General features: G+C 41.6%; 2 protein-coding genes across 3 annotated transcripts in view; both read right to left on the bottom strand.

The window, feature by feature from the left end:
* The window catches only part of LOC119882654 (alpha-2-macroglobulin-like), a 237,305-nt gene that overhangs the window by 200,796 nt on the left and 16,355 nt on the right, over positions 1–20,154 (bottom strand). The gene's annotated exons all lie outside the window — the stretch shown is intronic.
* LOC119882659 (alpha-2-macroglobulin-like protein 1) overlaps positions 1–20,154 on the bottom strand; it is a 41,150-nt gene that overhangs the window by 13,713 nt on the left and 7,283 nt on the right. Inside the window, exons 3-17 of the mRNA XM_038692814.1 lie at positions 17,666–17,729; positions 17,423–17,568; positions 17,028–17,177; positions 16,598–16,741; positions 16,399–16,489; positions 16,128–16,290; positions 15,373–15,598; positions 4,837–4,963; positions 4,544–4,665; positions 4,382–4,433; positions 3,911–3,994; positions 3,332–3,508; positions 1,793–1,868; positions 870–1,026; positions 466–540 (exon numbers count right to left, since the gene is read on the bottom strand). Of these exons, the coding sequence (XP_038548742.1) occupies positions 466–540; positions 870–1,026; positions 1,793–1,868; positions 3,332–3,508; positions 3,911–3,994; positions 4,382–4,433; positions 4,544–4,665; positions 4,837–4,963; positions 15,373–15,598; positions 16,128–16,290; positions 16,399–16,489; positions 16,598–16,741; positions 17,028–17,177; positions 17,423–17,568; positions 17,666–17,729 (1,854 nt within the window). The remainder of the gene's footprint in view (positions 1–465; positions 541–869; positions 1,027–1,792; positions 1,869–3,331; positions 3,509–3,910; positions 3,995–4,381; positions 4,434–4,543; positions 4,666–4,836; positions 4,964–15,372; positions 15,599–16,127; positions 16,291–16,398; positions 16,490–16,597; positions 16,742–17,027; positions 17,178–17,422; positions 17,569–17,665; positions 17,730–20,154) is intronic.

The raw sequence follows: 20,154 nt of genomic DNA, 5'->3' as shown, positions 1-20,154 counted from the left end.
TGGTTACTTAATACTTTTATCCAAAGTGAATTACAATTGCTAGATATGTAGATATACCAGAGGTAAAACGCCTCTGAAGCTACTAGAGGTCTTTCTCAGGGACACATTGGTGGATGCGTCACAGTAGGAATAGAATCCAGGTCTCTTATGCAGTGTGCCATAACCTCCACAGGTATCTAAATATATATATTAGGATGGATGGATGGATGGATGGATAGATTTAAATATAAATGAATGCTTCAGTGTATTTTTAAAATTTTTCTCCATCATCTACAGCAAGTATATATTGAGATAAGTAAATAAGTAAAACAATAAAACATTTAAGAACATATAAACTGGGAAGACATTAAAAATTGCTAGAAAATAATGCACATTTTCATTTGATTTGGTTTGTGTCTTGTAAAGGAAATTCTTTCAGGTTTACAGTTAAAACAGAGATTTTTGTATGGCAAGGAGTCTACTCACATTCAGGGGCACTTTCATCTCCAAGTAGGCAGCAGTGATGTAAGCACTAAGAGTCACTTCATTAGACACACCACCCTGTAGAGAGGAAGCATCATGCAGACGTTATCATCACTGTAGCTCCAACACAGGCGCCAGATTCACAAAAGATTTATGAGTCCTACAGAACTGTCGCATAATCATGCATGAATAGCAATTATGGTGAATTAAAATGATAAAATTAATGTCAGCGGGAAGTATGTTATGTTGCAAATCACTGCTTGCATGTTGAATTTGTATGAAACGGGCCCCAGTTTGACTGAACAACGAAGAAATGGGTGGTGATGCTGCAGTGAAAATCAACATGTCTAACCTTTTTCACTTAAAGTTATCATCAGCCATTTCATAAAAACTCTACAGAGACTGACCTTCATTCCGTTGTGGAAGAGTTTTCCCAGCTGCTGGAAACAGCCACTTGCTCGTTGTTTGCCATCCAGCCAAGACTTAGACTCAGCAAGCTTTTTTGGGTCAATGTAGATGAAAGACTGTGCTTTGGCAAAACATCTCAGCACAAAAGCAGTCAGCCTGAGGATATTAACACAAGGTCAAACAATAACTGATACAATGAAGTGAAGAGGAAGCACTTGATCTGTGTAATGTTTCACAACATATACTTAATGCTTCAGGTCATTAGCTAACATAATTAATGCATTAAATAGAGATCCTTATGCACATTCTTGAGAGTTCACATTGCACACTGGTGGTACAACTGTGATGAAGTCACATTTTCCAAAAGATGCGAATGTTTGCAGGATTATGCTCAGCATGAAGCTAACGAACAAACTTTCTTTTTCTTTTCAACATTTGCTTTCTGAAGCATGGTGTATTTAAAATGTGTTGTGTTTGTTTGAAATGTATGTTTTGCATTTGCTAAACAAAATGCATCAGTTTACTAATGGTGTTTTGTATTTGTATGTGTTTGTTAGTGAATCAAAGAGCTTTTGTAAAACGTGTGTTGTTTGCCAAGTTTTTGCAGAAAGTTAGCTCCAAAGTGCAGCCACATCATCTACTCTGCTGTAAGTTTTTTTTTCGACCTCAACCGTAAAGGCGACACACCATGTACATATGATAATTCTTTGTGAATGATCGATCAGTCATGTGACTATAGTGCAGTGGATAAGACACATGCCTTTGGTGTGATTCCCACTGTGACTCCTCCACTAATGTGTCCCTGAGCAAGACACAACACTTGGGGACCTCTTGGGTTAGAGGTCGCACGCCTCTGGACACACATAGCAATTGTACTTTGGATAAAAGTGTGATCTAAATGAGTAAATATAAATGTGCTCACCAAGTGTTCCCCAGTCCTGTTCCAAATGCGCTGTAAGCACCGTCACTATGTTTGTAGTTCAGCTGTCTCTGGTAGCCTGTAAAATATGCAACAAAGCTCAGCTGTGTGTTATGACGGGGACACTATGGTCACCAGAATGCCCCTCACAGTGTTGTGCATAAACGTGTTATAAGATCGTGTTCAGTAACTCATTAACAAAGGGTAAGACCACAAACCAAGAGCCGCAAAGTTCCTCCACCCAAGTCAAACTCACAGCATTTCATTAGACACAAAAACAAAAACAAAAATAATGTCAACGAGCTCAAGAGCCAAAATTATGAATTATGATCATGAAATAGTTTATTTTAATGAGTGTGAACTGAACTTTTCCTTTGTCAAGCAATGACTGACGACAGATGTTCTGTTTATGTGTGCAAGCAGCACCAGACTGTTACAGGATTTTGGACAGGGGTGGACTGCTAATCTGGCATACCACGGAAATTCCAGGAGGGCTGACAACTTTTGTGGCAGATGTAACATAAATTATTTATTTACATAGCTGTTTGTTTTGATAATTTTCTATCCTGACATTGGGCCGGCCCAATCACATTTCTTACTAGCACCCACCCCCTCTGCCCTCTGTTGCTTGCCCGAAAGAAAATAATTTTCTGACTGAGGCCGCCTAATGCGCGAAAATTGCCACCGGGGCTGCAGTAGGTTCAACATCAGCTACAATACACTGCGTAGTGCAGGTACAGGCACTAGAAGGAGTAAATGAGAGCCGTGGCCACTGCCAGAGGAGGAGGTGTGAGACAAAGTGACAGAGCTGAGGAAGAGAGAGCAGAAGGAGGGTAGAGGTGACGCAGTAAGCATGGAGTAGCTCAACCTGTCGGGAGGATTATTTACACTGGGGACGCTGGGGACATGTACCCCCCACTTTTTGAAATCATTTGTTAAAAATGTTCTGAAAAATAGCTTGCGCCAAGAAATGTTAATTAACAAATTAATTAACAAATACAAATGCTATGAGAAAGGTTTATTTGCACAATAAGCCTCCAATACAATAATTTGCTACTAATTACTAAATTATATTCTATTATATTTTTATATTCTGAATTGCAAACTGAATTTTGTGCTTCCCTTCATAAAAATATTGACATGTCTACCATAAACTGGTAGAGAAGTCTACAGAATGCAGGAAATTATAATTAAATTAAATGCTCAAAATCATTTGGGAGAGGACCCCCAGACCCCCCTATCAAATATTTTATCTATAAATATTTTTTCTAAAGAGTAGGCCTATTAAAATATATTCTTGTCTTGTTGTCATGGCCCCAATCTTGTGCAATGTCACATCTCATGGGCTAAGAGTTTTGTCGCACCCCTAATCTGAGCCCTTAAATGGAAGGATGGTGTATTGGTGAAGGGTGTCTGACCGACTTTGATGGGCTGCCTGGGCCAAAAATGCCAGGGCCAATTTTATTGTCCCAGTCCAGCCCTGATTTGGGATATTTAAAGATGTTTCTTTTATTCTGTAATATAAAGTTAGGAGAGACTCACCACTGGTCAGGAAGTTGGTAGCCTTCTCCTTGATGGCTGCGGTCAGCTGCTGTGTGTTTTCCAGGTACTGGAGGATGTAAATGTTGGGGGCCAGGAGCACCATGTTCTGCTCTCCACATCCGTACGGCATCTGCAGTAGCCCATCCAGGTTCTTCAGGGCTCGGCCCAGAATGTCACCTGCACAAGAACACTGACTCAGACAACACAAAATACACCAAATACACCAACACGCTGCAAATATACAAAACAACAATGGAATGGTTACCAAGGGGCACTAAAAAGTGCTGAACATGACTTCATGAACTTCATGAGTCACAAACCACTGCAACAAGCGTGTTGGAATGGAAATACTTCTATTTTTTCTTATGGACTTTTTATTCAAAGTATAGTATTTTTATACTCAGCAGTTTGAAACCGTTTGACAACAAAGGCTTAAAAGCAAAACACGATCTTTAAAAGGACAATCCAGCCACACAAGTCTATTTTTTATTATTGATGCCTTTATAAGGCTTCAAGGGAGTTAACGTGGCAAAATGCGTCTGTTTAAAACACTAAATTAAAATGAATGTATTATCTTACCCAGGACTGATACTGAAGCATGGGCAGATCCATCAATCGTGTTCTCAGGGAGTTGGATGTCTATTTCCGCTTTCACAGCTCCCCCTGTGTACAGACAGAACAAACACCTTTCAGAGAGAAACTCTGTACTGAAACAAAGATGTCATTAGTGGACAAAAATAGGTCAGACTGAAAATAAGATGAACAATCAGCGATCAGCAGTAATAAAATGTATGTATTTAAGTAGTGACATTTAACATAATCTGAGACACCTGCGCTAAACATGTCACAATTGCCATAATCACAATGATTTAAATTTCTACCCCTGCGACCCTGTATGCAGGATAAGCGGTTGACAATGGATGGATGGATGGATTTTAATTTCTACCTGCGAGTACTGAATGTCTCTATTGCATTTTTGACACGTTGTCTACTCGACTCCTAACACATAGCATTTGGCTCTCCTTTATGCCTGGTGTAAACCATACTGACCTTTTGGGCAGAGCAGAAAGTTGTAGGTCTTGGTGATCTCAGTTCCCTCAGCCTGAGAGGAAGAAATAATATGACTTCCAAATTTTCCAGCTTGTATTAAATGCAAAAAATAATGGTTAATGGATAAACTTGTCTTTGTCTTCTTGTTTTTAAGGTACCAACCTTTACTATGAGAGATCGTGTGACCACGTCGATACGTCCTCTCTCTGGAACGCTCACAATCTCATTGTCACATGAAACATGGGATGCCACAGCCTCAGCCGTCACAGACACATTCACAACCCCTAAAAAACATCAACAAGCAGAGTGAAACTCGAGTAACAATTTCTTCAGATCCTGTCGTGTGTCAAAGTGTCACTGCAGTGTATTTCACTGATTTCATAGAGATTAAAAGGAAACAGGGACAACAACCCCTTAATATTTGATAGCAATGTGGATAAAAGCTTGATCCTCACCCAAGGCTGAGGGGGCCATGGTCCAGCTGAGGGTCTTGCGCTCACTGCCACACAAACAGGATGTGTACTGGTCACCAGAGAGCGGAGTGAGGGTGTAGTCTAAAGAGGGTGCTGGAGTCACAGTGACCTGTTCAACAGAGACAACATTATTCACTATGTTGTCAAAAGTTTTAGGATACCCCTCCAATTTATTGAATTCAGGAGTTCCAATCACTTTCATGGCCACAGGTGAAATAAATCTAGGCATGCAGACTGCCTCTACAAACATTTGTGAAAGAATGGGTCATCTCAGGAGCTCAGTGAATTCAAGCGTGGTGCTGTGATAGGTTGCCACCTGTGCAATAAGTCAATTCATGAAATTTCCTCACTACTAAATGTTCCATGGACAACTGTTAGTGGTATAACAAAGTGGAAGCGATTAGGAACAACAGAAACTCAGCCATGAAGCGGTAGGCCACATAAAATCAGGTCAGCGCATGCTGAGGCGCACAGTGCGCAGAAGTCGCCAAATTTCTGCAGAGTCAATAGCTACAGACCTCCAAACGTCATGTGGCCTTCAGATTAGCTCAAGAACAGTGCGTAGAGAGCTTCATGGAATGGGTTTCCATGGCCGAGCAGCTTCATCCAAACCTTACATTATCAAGTGCAATCAAAGCGTCAAATGCAGTGACACGCCGCCACTGGACACTAAAGCAGTGGAAACGTGTTCTCCGATGGACGAGTCTGGGTTTGGCGGTTGCCAGGAGAACGGTACTTGCCTGACTGCATTGTACCAAGTGTAAAGTTTGGTGGAGGGGGGATTATGGTGTGTGTGGGGGGGGTTTAGGGCTTGGGCTTGGCCCCTTAGTTCCAGTGAAAGGAACTGTTAATGCTTCAGCATACCAAGACATTTTGGACAATTTCATGTTCCCAACTTTGTGGAAACAGTTTGGTGATGGCCCCTTCCTGTTCCAACATGACTGCGTACCAGTGCACAAAGCAATAAAGACATGGATGGGCGAGTTTAGTGTGGAGAACTTGACTGGCCTGCACAGAGTCCTGATCCCAACCCAATAGAGCACCTTTGGGATAAATTAGAGCGGAGACTGCGAGTTAGCCTTCTTATCCAAAATCTGTGCCTGACCTCACAGATGTGCTTCAAGAAGAATGGTCAAAATATTATGTGAATTAATGTTGTCTATATTTAATCATTTTGCTTAAGTAATAGCTAAGGATGACCAATTAGCCTAGAGTCTGAAAATGTAACATTAACCAATTGAAACTGAAACTTTGATTGATCCTATTGACACTATAATCAATCTTCAAAGACGAGACTTAGTATCTGTATTATCGATATTTTGGGATCGATCTGCCCACTCTTAGCTTCGGTAACCACAACATAGGCAGAATGACCTGAACCAGCTTTGCAACCTAGACTACAGCAAGATGTTTCAGAGTGGTAAGTTATTAACTTGTAACAAATGTATCTTTTATACAGGGGCGGACTGGCCATTGGGGTGTTCGGAAATGTTCCCAGTCTATTTCAGACCAAACTGGCCGGGGTCAGAGTTTTTTTTTTATTTTTCAGGTACTAATGCTTTACTTTATGATCCGCGACCGTGCTGGCCACCAGTCAGCTGCAGCAAATGCTGTCTGTCTATCAGACTGGGCCAAACCAATGCTTTCAGTAATAAAAGAAATGTGTGGATCCCAAAAAATAATAATTAAGAAGAAAAAAATGTTGGCACAAGAGGCAGCTAAATGCGCCTAATTAACCGACAACTTGGCAAAAAGTTGCTGTAGCAGGTGAGGCAGGACCCAGCACAGTCAGATAGGTGCACAATTAGGAGGCTAATGCATATATTATCTACTGAAATTATTTATATATGCATTTATGTATAGGCATATATATTAGTCTATATATTATATAACAGTTTGCAATGTGTTATCACACAAAGACAACATCCTTAAGCAATGAATCTCTGTATGTTTTTATTTATATTAGCTGTTAAAGTCAGTGGAGGTGATGGAAAGGGACAGGGTGATGATGACCCCAGACATGCTGATGAGGAGGGAGAGGAGGAGCAGTAGGATAAGGTCAATGGAACCAGACAAAACAGTGACCGGTACAGGGGCCGTGTGCAGGGCTGAGTAGGCAATCATATTATGCACAGATAGAATTAGAAAATGGATTATTGTTATCAGTCATATTTATTACTGATGTTCTTCTCGTGCATATGTAGCGGTATATGTAGAGAGGGGGCCAGCACAGGGGAAGCTGAGCCAGGGAGAGGCCTACTCAGAGCTGAAGATTAAGGATTTGATTTTTATGCTCACATGCACACACTACTGTATTTTATGGGACTGCATTGTAGTTTTTGATTTATATTTAAGTATTTTAGCACTCTGACTGACTCAGGCTTGCCTGACCTGGTCTTGTTCAGTGCAGAGCTGCCTTGCTTATACAAACTGAGGAGGCAGGTGTCATCCTGAAGTTTCTTGAAGGTCTTCAGTACTATTAGATTTCCTGTATATGACAAAAACACTAATATGTGTTAAAATAACTGCAAAAAATATTTCTACGCGCTCCCAAAGGGCTCTAGCATAAAAGGCCTCTCTGTCTCAGAGTCCCAGGCTGAATTTCAGTCAGTACACCCCTGCTTTGATCCGTAATGTTTTAACTGTGCACAGTTCGGTATGGACAGTGGAGGTGAGGGGGGGCAGTGGGCGAATCGCTTGTCACCAAAGTTGAGTTGTTTGGAAGGAACACACAACCCTATGTGTGGAGAAAAAAAAAGGCACAGCAAACCAACATCACAATCACGGTTTGGGCTGCTTCCCTGCCTCATGGTCATGAAGGGTTGCTATCAGACGGAAAAATGAATTCCAAAGATTAGCAATTAATTTTGCAGGAGAAAGTAAGGCCATCTGTCCGCCAATTGAAGTTCAACAGAAGATGGGTAATGCAACAGGACAATGACCCAAAGCACATAAATAAATCAACAACAGAATGGCTTCAGCAGAAGAAAATACGCCTTTCGGAGTGGTCCAGTCAGAGTCCTGACCTCAACCCGATTGAGATGTGATTCACACCAAACAATCCATGAATATTGCTGAACTGAAACGGTCTTGTAAAGAAGAGTGGTCCAAGATTCCTCCTGACCATTGTTCAGGTCGGATCTGCAACTGTTTTGTTGAGGTTATTGCTGCCTAAGGTCAATCTGTTAAGAAATTCACATACTTTTTCAGTTGTAAAAGTTTAAACCGTGTGTTCAATACAGTTTTTTTCCCACTATGGTACTATTTACACAACTATGTGAAAATATTTCACCACTCTTAGTACAAAAAAACACAGATAATCAAAAAGGACATTAGTATATCTGACTCGGTACAACAAAAACATGTAGAAATACATGTTTTGCATTGAAATACATTATGTTCATACAAAGTACATGCAGACTATTTGTTAAGATTTTCTTCTCTATTGTTAAAATACCTTTTACTATAACTACGCTCATTGTTCCTAATTGATCATTGCTGAAACATTTGCTCAGTATACATGTATGTATTGTTGTTTAATTTGCCTGAAATATTCAGACTCAAAACTTCAGAATCAGCACTCTAAGGCGTGAGATTTTCACTGTATGTGACCTCAGTGGGATTCAAACCTACAACCTTAGTGCATGTAGCTTAGTGCTCTACGTAACAAACAGAGCCACAAAGGACCACTGCAATGATTACAGTATGTACAATCCAATACTGTAAAAGGGGGTATAAACACTAGCAATTACTTTCATGGAGCAGAATACATAGCAAGGCAGGGGAAGGCAGGGGAATTGTATATTGGAAATATATATATATATATATGTAATCTGACGTTATTAAGGCAATGGCGCCACCTCTTGCTATCTTTTCCATCGAGATAGACCGAATGCAGGAAACTTCTCAGGCTTGGCAGGTCCCTTTTATCAAGCAAATGAAAACATGCATTCAACCTCACCAGCGTCCCCCACAATAGCTATCTACAATCTTCTCCCATCCACCTGAAAGGGCCCAGTACACAGGAGGTAACAACAGATTTAAAATGTTTGTTTAAAGAGTAACATCCTTTGTAATAATTACTAGAATGGGCATTTCCTAAGATTTTTCAAATCCTGTAGCGCTACCCAGCTACCACCTAGCAGTACAACAACTTCCTGTTCCATGGCAACTTGATTTTTCACAAAATAAAGATAAATTCTCGAGGAGTTTGTTAAAGCACAGAGCTTGCAAATCACCAAATATTACCATTAAATCCAAGATGGCCAGCACATTAAGGTCCAAGATGCCATTGTGCAGACCTCTTCGACACACACCCCGCTGAAAAAGGATCGTAGACATTTCCAGTGGAAATGAGTGGAATGTGCACACACTGCTAAGGGTGGGTCTGTTCCCGCCCGTCTCCAGGCTTGGGAGATTCACTCACAAAGCCAGCTGGGCAGGCTCTTCTTTGACAGGGTTTTACTGACTGCACTGAAACAGACGAACAGCTGACCAGTGCATCGAATGGGGGCTGTGTGCTCCAGGGGCTCATAAGGTGCAGCTATTAGAGCCACCAACACAAGCAGCAAGTCCTACTGAGGCACTGAGAGATAAGACACCGGTCGCTGTCTTCTCACACCCTGCAGAAAGCGCATCACAAGGCAGTGGGTGAAAACTGTTCTGTCACCAAACCACAGGAGAGATACCTGCAGCGCAACAGCCCCTTCTCCATCAGACCTTGCAGGAAAGAGAAAATGGATCCCACCGAACAGGTAGGCAGATCCGTCTCCCTCTCAATGCATCAACGCTGAAAGCCCAACCACTTAGCTTTACAGCAAGACGTGGTGGAGACTGTCCGCCGCTTGGATGGTCTGTGCGACCTCAGCTGATAGACCAGCCTGAGTCTGCCTCTCCACAATTTTAGGAGAAAAACCTAGAGAGGCTGGTCCAACACCAGCATTGAGCATATGAAGCCTCACCCTTGTGACAGAGCCCCCAGACCATAGGTACAGGCCAGGGCTCTGTCACTGTAGGCTGCGTCACTTCTACGCGTCCATCCCCAAGGGTGGGCTGTCCTGTGGCTGAATTGAGAACCACAGTGGGCAGTGGGTGCTGGCAAACAGATCCACTACCGCTATCCCGAAGCGAGCTCAGATCTGCTGAACCACATTGTTGTGCAGTCTCCACTTGCTCGGTTGGAGGCCAGCCCTCAACATGAGGTCAGCCACCGCCGTTCTCCAAGCCTGGGATGTGGAGGGCTTTCAGAGACAGCAGGTGTTCTGATACCCATGTCTATAGGTTCCCTGCCTGCGCCAACAGAGCCGTGGATTGGATTTTGCCCTGTCTTTTGATGTATGCGCTAGAAACACAGCTTGGAGTGGATTGTGGATGTGTGGTTTGTGGCCCCCTCTGCTCTCTTCGGGGAGCCACAACACTCACTGCACTCCCCTGGCAGGTCCCTCCCCATCCAGTGAGACTATCTATGAAGAGTGACACTGATGAAGACACCCTGCCGAGCAGCACCCACGCTGCCAAAAAGTGAGAGACCCCGGAATCGCAAGTGAGAGACCCCGGAATCGCAGGTCCTCCTGCACTAGAGTTGAAAGGGGGGGAGGGGCATCTTTGCCTCTTGAGGTCCAGATGCAGGCTGGCAAACCAATATTGTAGCCGTCGCATCTGCAGCAAGCCCAGAGGTAGCACCTGATGGACTACTGCCCTGAGGCCCAACAGCAGCATCACTGACAGCACTGCCGCAGCTGTCCCCTGCTGCAGCCTGTGGACCACCAAGCAACGCACACAGATACGCTCTTGCAGTGTTGTAGTTGAGCACAATCCCCAGATACTCAGTTCGCTGCAGCGGCTGGGGGGAGCTCTCTTCCCAATTGATCGCAACCCCAGGGTGTTGAGGTACAAAATCAACAGGGCTGTGTGGAGATCACTCAAGGCTTCAGTCTCTCCATGACCATGAGGTTGTGAGTAGAAAGGAACCCTCATTCCCTTCTCACACAACGATTGCAGTGTGATGCATCTACAGAGTGTGTGGGGGGCTAGCGAGTAGTTGACAGGGAGCCTAATGTATTGTAGGCTACCCCCTGAGAGGAGAAGCCAAGAAATTCCCTGTTACTGTGTCACCTCGACATGAAATAGGCGTCTTTCAGGTCGATGGCGGTAAACCAGTTACCGGGCTGCACTGGCTCCAGCATGTTCCTGATCATCAGCATGTGGAAACGCCCTCTTGTTCATTATGCTGGTTCAGGTGGCCGAGATCCAGAATGGCTCAGAAGCCTCTCGTCTTGTTGGAGACCAAAAAGTACATGGTGAAAGACCTCTGTGCATGTCATGCGCAGAGATGCCCTAAGACAGCCTGCTTCAGCAGCGCCCGTGCGAGTCCTTGTGGGCACGCTGGGAATGCAGCGCCACAGTAGACTGCTGCATTGCTCAGTTTCCACTGTAAGAATAGCTCGTTTCTCGGCTGTCACGTCGTGGAAGCGGACCATTATGGCCGCGCAGACTCGCCGGTCAGGCTTGTGAAGTGGACGTCCGGGCCTCACCCAGCCTCTCACTCGGTTCTGACCAGGAGAGCGGCGTGGGCTGCAGGGCGAACCGTTAGCTTAGCGTCGGTGAGCTAGCAACGTGCCTGTGCGAGTCCTCGTGGGCGCGCTGGGAATGCAGCGCTACAGTAGACTGCTGCATTGCCCAGTTTCCACGGTAAGAACAGCTTGTTTCGCGGCTGTCACGTCGTGGAAGCGGACCATTATGGCCGCGTGGACTCAGGTCCAGCCTGGTCAGGCTAGCTAAGTTGATGTGTTCAACACAGCTAGCTCAATGAGATGTGGTTGGTGGTGGGGAATTAGCACTTCTAAGAATGTAATGTGTTTCTAATAAACAGTTTAACATTCACAGGCATCACCACAGTATAAACACAAGCAGCACATGTTAGAACAGTGGTTTCGTGAACACAAGGCCGCAGGGCGAACCCTTAGCCTCACCCCAGGAATTAACGTTAGCTCTTTGATGAGAGAAGCTAACTTAGCTTTTTGAGGAATGTAATTAACATCTTTTACTCAAAACTGTTTCCACATTGTCAAAAGCCTTACCATAGTTTTACACAAGCAGCATCAGACAGGGATTGTGGCGGCATCAGCAGGCCTCTCTCCCTGCATAACCGTCACTTGGCCAGTCGCTCCCTTCCCCAGTTGCAGAGCGGCTGGCGGGGGGGCCTGGACTCGTCCGGGGAGGACATGGGTCACCTCGCCCGGGTGCAAAGATAATTTTGTGGCGACTCCATCCGTGGAGGTGGCGAATTCAGCCTACTAATCCATCCTTTCAACCATATTCTTTGTCTTTATAATTGCCATCTTTATGATAATAAACAACAGCTGTTTTGTGTGCAGGATCGCTCATTTCCTGTTTCACGTGTGTTTTCTTGTTAAAATGCTGCCAAGCAAAAGTACTTCTTAAACGACGCATCGATGAATCGTTGAAATAATCTATAGAAGCTTTGAATGCTAAAATCATTGTTAGCTGCAGTCCTAGAATGCAGTTGAATGCTCTGGTCTACATGTCCTGACTTGGATTTGATCTTTCAACCTTTGGATCAGAAAGATAAGACCTCCACCACCAGACTAATCAGACTCAAAGCCAATGTTTTTAACGCTCTTTGTTGCCTAAAAAGCACCAACAGAGCACTCAATGACCAAAGATTCTTGGCACACACCTGTTTGGCTTGTAAATGATGATGATGTAAATGAAAAAATTATTGCACTAGACCAACAATATACAAATATAAAAACAACCACTGTGAGTCAGTTGTAACTGACGCCTTCTTTTATATTATCAGTGCCTGGTTTTTGCTTCATGTGCTTATTGAAAGATGTATGCCTGTACTGTATTGATGAACAAAATACAAGTTATAATAGAAATTAAAGAGTTTGAAGAGACAATTGGATGTTTTATTGACAGAAATGTGCATTTGCCATAAAATAAAGCTTATTAGGTGTCATTTTGGTAGTTTTAGTTAGTTATCTGACCATTTAGTTGGTCATACAGTTTCAACACCAGACAACTATGTAAAGTTTAAACCAAATCAAATTAGAACTACAAGCAGTTGTAAGCGGGGTCCAAGCCACCTGGCACCAGCCGCAACTCGCCCTGCGGAGGCAGTGCAAGTCGATCCAGGCACCCTACCGTGGCTTTGGAGATCTAAAATTAATGTACTTTTTGTCTATTGGAGTGTTATTTGATATACGATTAATAGCACCACCTAAAGTCAGACTGACACAAAATTCCATTTGGACCCCCGGAATGGCGTGCCAGATAAGGTCCCCAAATTTGGTGTTGATCGGCCATTCCAAGTCTAAGATATGACATCACATCCTATTTTTGGCGTTTCTAGCGTTTTTCATAAACATTTGTTAGCTTATAATTGGGACATTTTGTGGTGTATCAAAATTTCCTCTACAAACTTTTATCAGCTTGGTCCAGAGATTGTCCGTGCCAAGTTTGGTACCGATCGGACTTGGCTGATGCCATTCAAATGAAAAGGATTTTCCCACGGTATTTCAGCTTCGATTATAACGCCACCTTCAAGCCGAATTGCAACAAATGTTTCAGGTGTCATCAGGGCCCCATGGGGAACAAATAACCCAAATTTTGTATCATTTGGACTTGTGGTTATGGAGATCTAAAATGCATGTAAGTCAATGGGATTTTTTTCACATCTTTAATCTGCAATAACAGCACCACTTATGTGCATATTCGGGTCAACTTTGGTGCCTGGAGTCATGAGACCTTCCTGATCAATTCTGCTCTACTTTCATGTGAATCCAAACTGTGGTTATAGAGGAACAAATCTTTCATGTTAAATTGCACCACCTAGGGGCTAATTGTACCAAACTTTGCACAGGCACTCAGCAAGGCATTCCATATTAGTGCGCCAAGATTGGTGTCGTAAGATATGACATCACTTCCTGTTTTTACCCCTAATAATACTATCGGTCGAAGTGGGAATCTAACCCATGTCTAGAAAAAAAAGAGCTGCTTTGAAGACTGATGCTGAATTAATTGAGCTATTTAACCACACTTCTGACAACACTCACAGAATCATGTTTTCTTGATAGACAAGTGCATTTGCATTAAAAAAGCTTTTCAGCTCTCAGTTTGGTATGTTTAGTTAGACATCTGAACATTTTGTTGGTATCATTAAGTTTAAAGACTGTACAAGAGCTTAAAGCTGAAAGCAATTATAAGTAAATATCTATAAACTAAACATTTTTAGCAAACACCAAATACAACTTTAAAGATTAGCATCTTGTCTGCATTTTAAATCAGAGCTAGAGTTCTCACACTAATAGTAATAAAGAACAATAATAGTAAATAATAATAATAAAGAACAAAACAAAAGTGTGAGAGCTGCTACAGTATCACCATTATCAGGTCAAATGTTAAATCTATCCAATACTAATGGTTTATGTACCAGCATAACTAATGATATTCCCATCAGTCTCAGTTGTACTTTATTAGTTGTTGTTTATTACCAATTAGCAACTGTTTGCATATTAAGAAGAGACACTGCAGGTAAATAGGGTAAACAATTAACTAATAGATATCACCAAGCAACTTTCCTAGTTGATTCCTTATGTTAAGACAATATTTTGTTTATATTACAGGTTTTCTGAAATATTATGTGAAATATTATATGCAAATAAGGCAGAATCTAATGAAATATGTGCAAATTCACATCTATTTCAAGAACACTGAATTAAGTCAGGTTCAAAATTATTGTTTTATTTTGTTGAAACATTATACTTACATTTACAGAGGGGATTTTCAGAACCTTAAGAGTATAGTCAGGAAGACAACTGTAAAGTTTGGTGTATGTAAGTGCTACTTACGTAGGCTCATTTTGAGAAAACGGCCTGTAAAGATAAGTAATAGCATGTCTGAACAGTCTGACTTACACACTCAAAACACACAGAAACAGACAGAACCACCCACGGAAAGCTTAAACAGTAAGTGTCATGTGATGCATCTAAACCATTCACGTTGTCAGAAATCAACGCTACCCAATCAGATTTCACGCATAGCTTAAATCCGCCTCTGTACTTTTACAGTTGGTTGCTGCTAAAAAGGAATTGACTATATTTGGATCCAACAGCTTTGTGCTGTAAAGAGAGAGCTTTCCAAAGGTACCGAGGATCATATGGTGCAGACAGAGACAGCGGGAGGAGATGTTGCGGTAGAAAGCTAACTTTTAAGCTAAATCTACAGACGCACAGAGACAAACTGTAGTAAAATAAATCACTTAATGTATATTTCAGACTTGTTCCCCACTAGTCTGAAAGAAGACCTGTTAAGGAAGCAAAGTAGCCCAAAATCTAAAGACCAGTGCATGAAAAAACAATGTTTTGCTTGCAGTGACTCGCCTTAACATACTAAACTAAGAAACTAAGATGGTGGACATGGTAAACATTGTACCTGCTAAACATCAGCATGTTAGCATGCATATCTTCTAGGTCATGTAAAAGCATTGGTTACCATGATGCAGCTGGACAGGTAGTTGAAGGTGGTTGCCTTCAGTTCAAAGTGCTCCCCCCGGATGATGGAGTAAGGCAGGCTGAGCTCCAGGAAGAAGGGCTGGAAGACGGTGATCACTTCACGGGGAGCCAAGCCAAACCCATGAGGGGACAAACAGAAAGCCTCCGTCTCCCAGGTGGTGATGGTGTCTGGGACAGTGAGGTAAATGTCCTTTGTTCCAGACTCTCTGAACCAGCAGATACACACAGACACATTCAGTGAGCTGGAAACATGCTGACATAACTTAGATTAGACAAAGAAAAACAATGTGAGAAGATGATTAATGTGTAGAATTAATTGCACCAATAACACTACATTATAGTTACTGTGACCTTAAATATGCTACCTACCAATAAGTTATTGTATATGCTGCAGTGACTAGGAAACTCAAAATGTTCTGAGTTGCTGAATAAATTCACCAATTTCTCGTGCTGAATAAAGAGCATAACCCTGAGCATGATGCACACTAGCCAAAAGGCTTTCCCAGATAAAAAGAAAATTGTCCCAGGTGTCACAAACATCCTAAAAGGACTATATGATTGTTTTAACATATCAAATATAAGTTTTGATGAGCAGTGGCAGATTTATAGGCAATTCACATGTGCAGGGAGAAAAAGGAAGTCAAAGAAAGAACTGCTGTACATGATCTATGGGCCTAAATCAAACAATTTTCCCCCAATTTATGTCCATCAACACTCTTTGTGACTGAAGCTCACCCAACTTCCACCAGGTCCCATATCCAGGTCTCAGGGAAGAAAGTGCGGACTGTCTCTATTGGTGGGGGAGGAGGAGGAGGAGGAGGAGGAGGAGAAAATCCAGCAGGTCCCATTGCACTTGGTAATGCTACTTCTCGTAAAAACATCATGGGAAGACGTATATCTAAAAAAGAAACCAGAAAATATTACATCAGAAGTGGAACATAGCAATGACAGTAAGCTGATAAAAGGCTAATAAATATTCACTTGATAGAGCAAAAAAACAAGTTACCATAAGGTTGATTGGAATAGTCAATTCCTTTGTACTTAAGGCATGAAGGAACTCTGATAACCAAGTTCGTTGCCATCTTCAAGCCTAAATTCTAGTAAATCCAACAACATACAGGCATCACTGAAAAGTTAATTAAATGTTAAAAAACAAAATGTATGAACATATTTTTTAGATTGTATATTTTCTGTGCAGGAAATACCTGGAAAACTGAATAAGCATCAACTTCATTGACGCCTCCAGGGTATGGCATAAATCTTTTAGGTCTCACTTGCAAGCATTCAACAGGATCTTGAACCTCATATGGAACAAACGATGCTTTTCTGACAGGCAACAAGTCATATATCTGTAAAGAAAGGTATGATTCAAGACTATAAACTGCCACACTTACTCTTTCATCTCGAAATGTGTCTCTATACATACGTCAGGAGATGCACCTCACAAATGAGATCATAACTTCTTTGAACAGCAGTTTTATAACAGCATGCTTCAACTGGGTAAAACAAATCTAAAAAGTAGCTCAATGAAACGGTCAACTCTGGGTGATGGATGATGTTAACTGTGCAACAGATTATGCAGAGGGCACTTAAATGGTATCAATAAGAATCAGTTCGGTTGATTCTAGCAGTTACCCTGTCTGCATTCAGAGTCTTCCCTGGTTCCTTGATGAGGACGCTCTGGTCGACAGCACTAACACCACACAGAGAGTCTGGCTGGGCCGTCACCCGCAGAATGGTTTCCTCTCCTGGAACAGCTGAGGATGTACAAAAACCCAGCCACACCTGACACATACAGAAAATTCCATCACGCCATCTGGACTTCAGTGGTATAATGAGTATATGTGTAATATGTGTATTTCAATGCCGAAAAGGTAGAAGGTTTTATAAAAATTTCTTAATAAAAAATGTCCTATGTTCAATAAAAGGTTATATACTGACCTTTTGTAAATAAAAATAATATACACTTTGATTCTACACCTACATCTGACATGCACAGGCGCTATTACGCGTCTCCTTCTCTCACTGACCTTGTGACTGAAGCATTTCTCGGTGGAGAAGTCAGCACTATTGGCGATCACAGTCTCACTGGGGAGGACGGCGTAAGCTACAACCTGGACCTCTGGTGCCATCGCTGCAGACACTTTCAACTTGAAGGACACCTCTCCCTCAGTCACTGAAACAACATACCAACTGTCATCATTCACATGCCTCCATAGGTCAATAGAAATTTGCCATGCTAATTTAAAGAGTGATTTTAAGACGTCATCCACCTGATTTAGCTTGCACTTCAATATATTTAACTCCTAGCATGATAATGGCTCCTCTGGATAAGACCTGGAGAATTTGAGAGAAAACAACAGAATGAGTAATGCAATAGTAACACCTAATTTTCTTTTAACAGCAGATTACAACACTGCCTGCTGTTCTGGTCTGTGGTTATCTATCATGTTCCTAAGTACTTACTTGAAGTATGTTTGTGTTCCATGTCAAAAGGTTTGCCGTATAAGTTCAGTGTGTAGGACATCAATGGGGCCAGTCTCACAAAGAAAGTGTAAGTTACTCTGGCTCTAGTATCTGGCTTTACTAAACTAAACATTGGTGACCCTGAATGAGTATGGTAACTCTCTGGTTACCAACTGGTACTCTGATTTTACCAAACAACTATGTTCTCTTGAAAGAGGAGGGCTTTGTAACAAACCGCCAATCATATGCAACATCAGCATATCCAGAGATCTTCTCTATCTATCTATCTATCTATCTATCTATCTATCTATCTATCTATCTATCTATCTATCTATCTATCTATCTATCTACCTATCTATCTATCTATCTATCTATCTATCTATCTATCTCTAATGAGTTATGATGAAATTGTTGATTCCTGCAGTGAAATCCATTCAAAGGAGAACTCTGCAAATTTTACACATCAAAGTGTTTTTCAAATCAAATGAGAGCAGCTTAATGTTTGCAGCCAGTGTTAAGTCGTGGCCTGGTCACAACTATTACTCAACATAGTCCATGCTAAAAGGGTGCTCCGATCATAATTGGCCGATAATGGCTTTAACTAGTTTGATCGGGTGGTTTCTAAAAAGGCAGATAAGAAAAGCCGATCAGATGATGCAATAGACGGGTTTATTGTATACAAACACTGCTGGATACGCGCGCAGCCAGGGGGCACAAGCGCTTTGGTAGCAGGTATAACACCAAAATCTGTGACCTATCAGATTCCCAAACGACAATGTTTTCCTAACCATAACCAAGTACTTTCGGTACCTAAACTCAACCAAACTGCAACCGCTTCACATTGTCAACAAAGCCTCTGGTTCTTAACTTGCCATTTGGGTAACAGAAACTGATAGGTCACACATTTTGGTGTCACACGACTGTAGTCAACCACAGTAATCAATGTAGATTAGGTATTATTTGTAAATTCTTGTTGACTTAATAATAAACTCCCTTAACTCCAATATCAGGGACCCAATGCCTGAAATATGTACTTTTTGACATTGTAATTTCAATAGCAATAGTCTTGTTGAATATATTGGCATCAGATCACCTCTCATCTCTCCTGCACATCCTCTCACAACTTTCACACCTGTAAGTTTCTGAAAAAGCCCTTAGGGAATCCCTTAACTTCAATATCAGGGACCCAATGCTGTCTAATATGTACCTTTTGACATTATAATTTCAATAGCTTGCTCATTTGTGAATATATTGGCATCAAATTATGTCTCATCTGTCCTGCTCATCCTCTCACAACTTTCACACCTGTAAGTTTCTGGGGAAAAGCTCTTAGGGAATCCCTTAACACCAATATCAGAGACCCATTGCCTGATTGCCCAGCTGTTATTTGTGGAAAAGCCATTAAACGTTCCTTTCATAAAACTTTTACTTAGAAATGATGTGCCTGTCTGTGTGACATTGATAACTTTAATCCAGACCACTCACCTGACAGTACCTGTACTGAAAATCTAAGTGATCAAATCCTGAGTGAACTTCGAAAGGTGTGAAAATGAATACTGTGCCTTGATGGTCAAACAAGGACATATTTTTTTCCTTCAGGGGTATGTATCTTCATTTTTTAAAAACAATCTACAACAAGGGTTGTATCTGGCACATTATACGTGAAATTTTTAGTTTGGGGGGCTACTAAATTTGGCTCTATATCCCTTGTTTGTGATCTGACTTTAAATTTTAATTTTATTGGTCCAGGATTCATTGTCCTGTATTAAAAACTGTCATGACATCTCTTTGTGCATTACCAGACTAATACATTCATTGGGACTGATGCCTTTGGCTTAGCACTTGATTTGGTATCCTGATGGTGCAGTGCAGTGCCCCTTTGGTGTGGGAAACTTGGGTTCAATTCCCACTGTGGCAAATCCACACAATGTGTCTCTGAGCATGACACTGAACTCTTAGTTGCTCCATAGGCGTGCAACCTCTGAAATAAATAGGAATTTTATGTCGCTTTGACAGTCAACTTAAATGTTGACTAGTTGATCAGAATCAGAAATAATCAGAATCAGAAATACTTTATTGATCCCCGAGGGGAAATTCTTTGTCACAGTTGCACTTGTCAAAGGTAGATAGATAACAAGTATATAAATATAATAGTATAAATATAAAAAATAAAGACAAATATAAAGGTGTGTGGGTATGTACAATATTTACATTATTAAGAATTATTATGGTGAACCAAAAAGGACAAGTAAATAAATAGCAGCAGAGAATATTGCACATTAATTATTAAAAAGGT

This window comes from Micropterus salmoides, unplaced genomic scaffold (assembly GCF_014851395.1).
Source record: "Micropterus salmoides isolate LMB-PRFRI ecotype aquatic unplaced genomic scaffold, ASM1485139v1 Ms_hic_scaffold_3, whole genome shotgun sequence".
In the NCBI taxonomy this organism is placed as follows: domain Eukaryota; kingdom Metazoa; phylum Chordata; class Actinopteri; order Centrarchiformes; family Centrarchidae; genus Micropterus; species Micropterus salmoides.
This window is presented reverse-complemented; position numbering and strand designations above follow the sequence as displayed.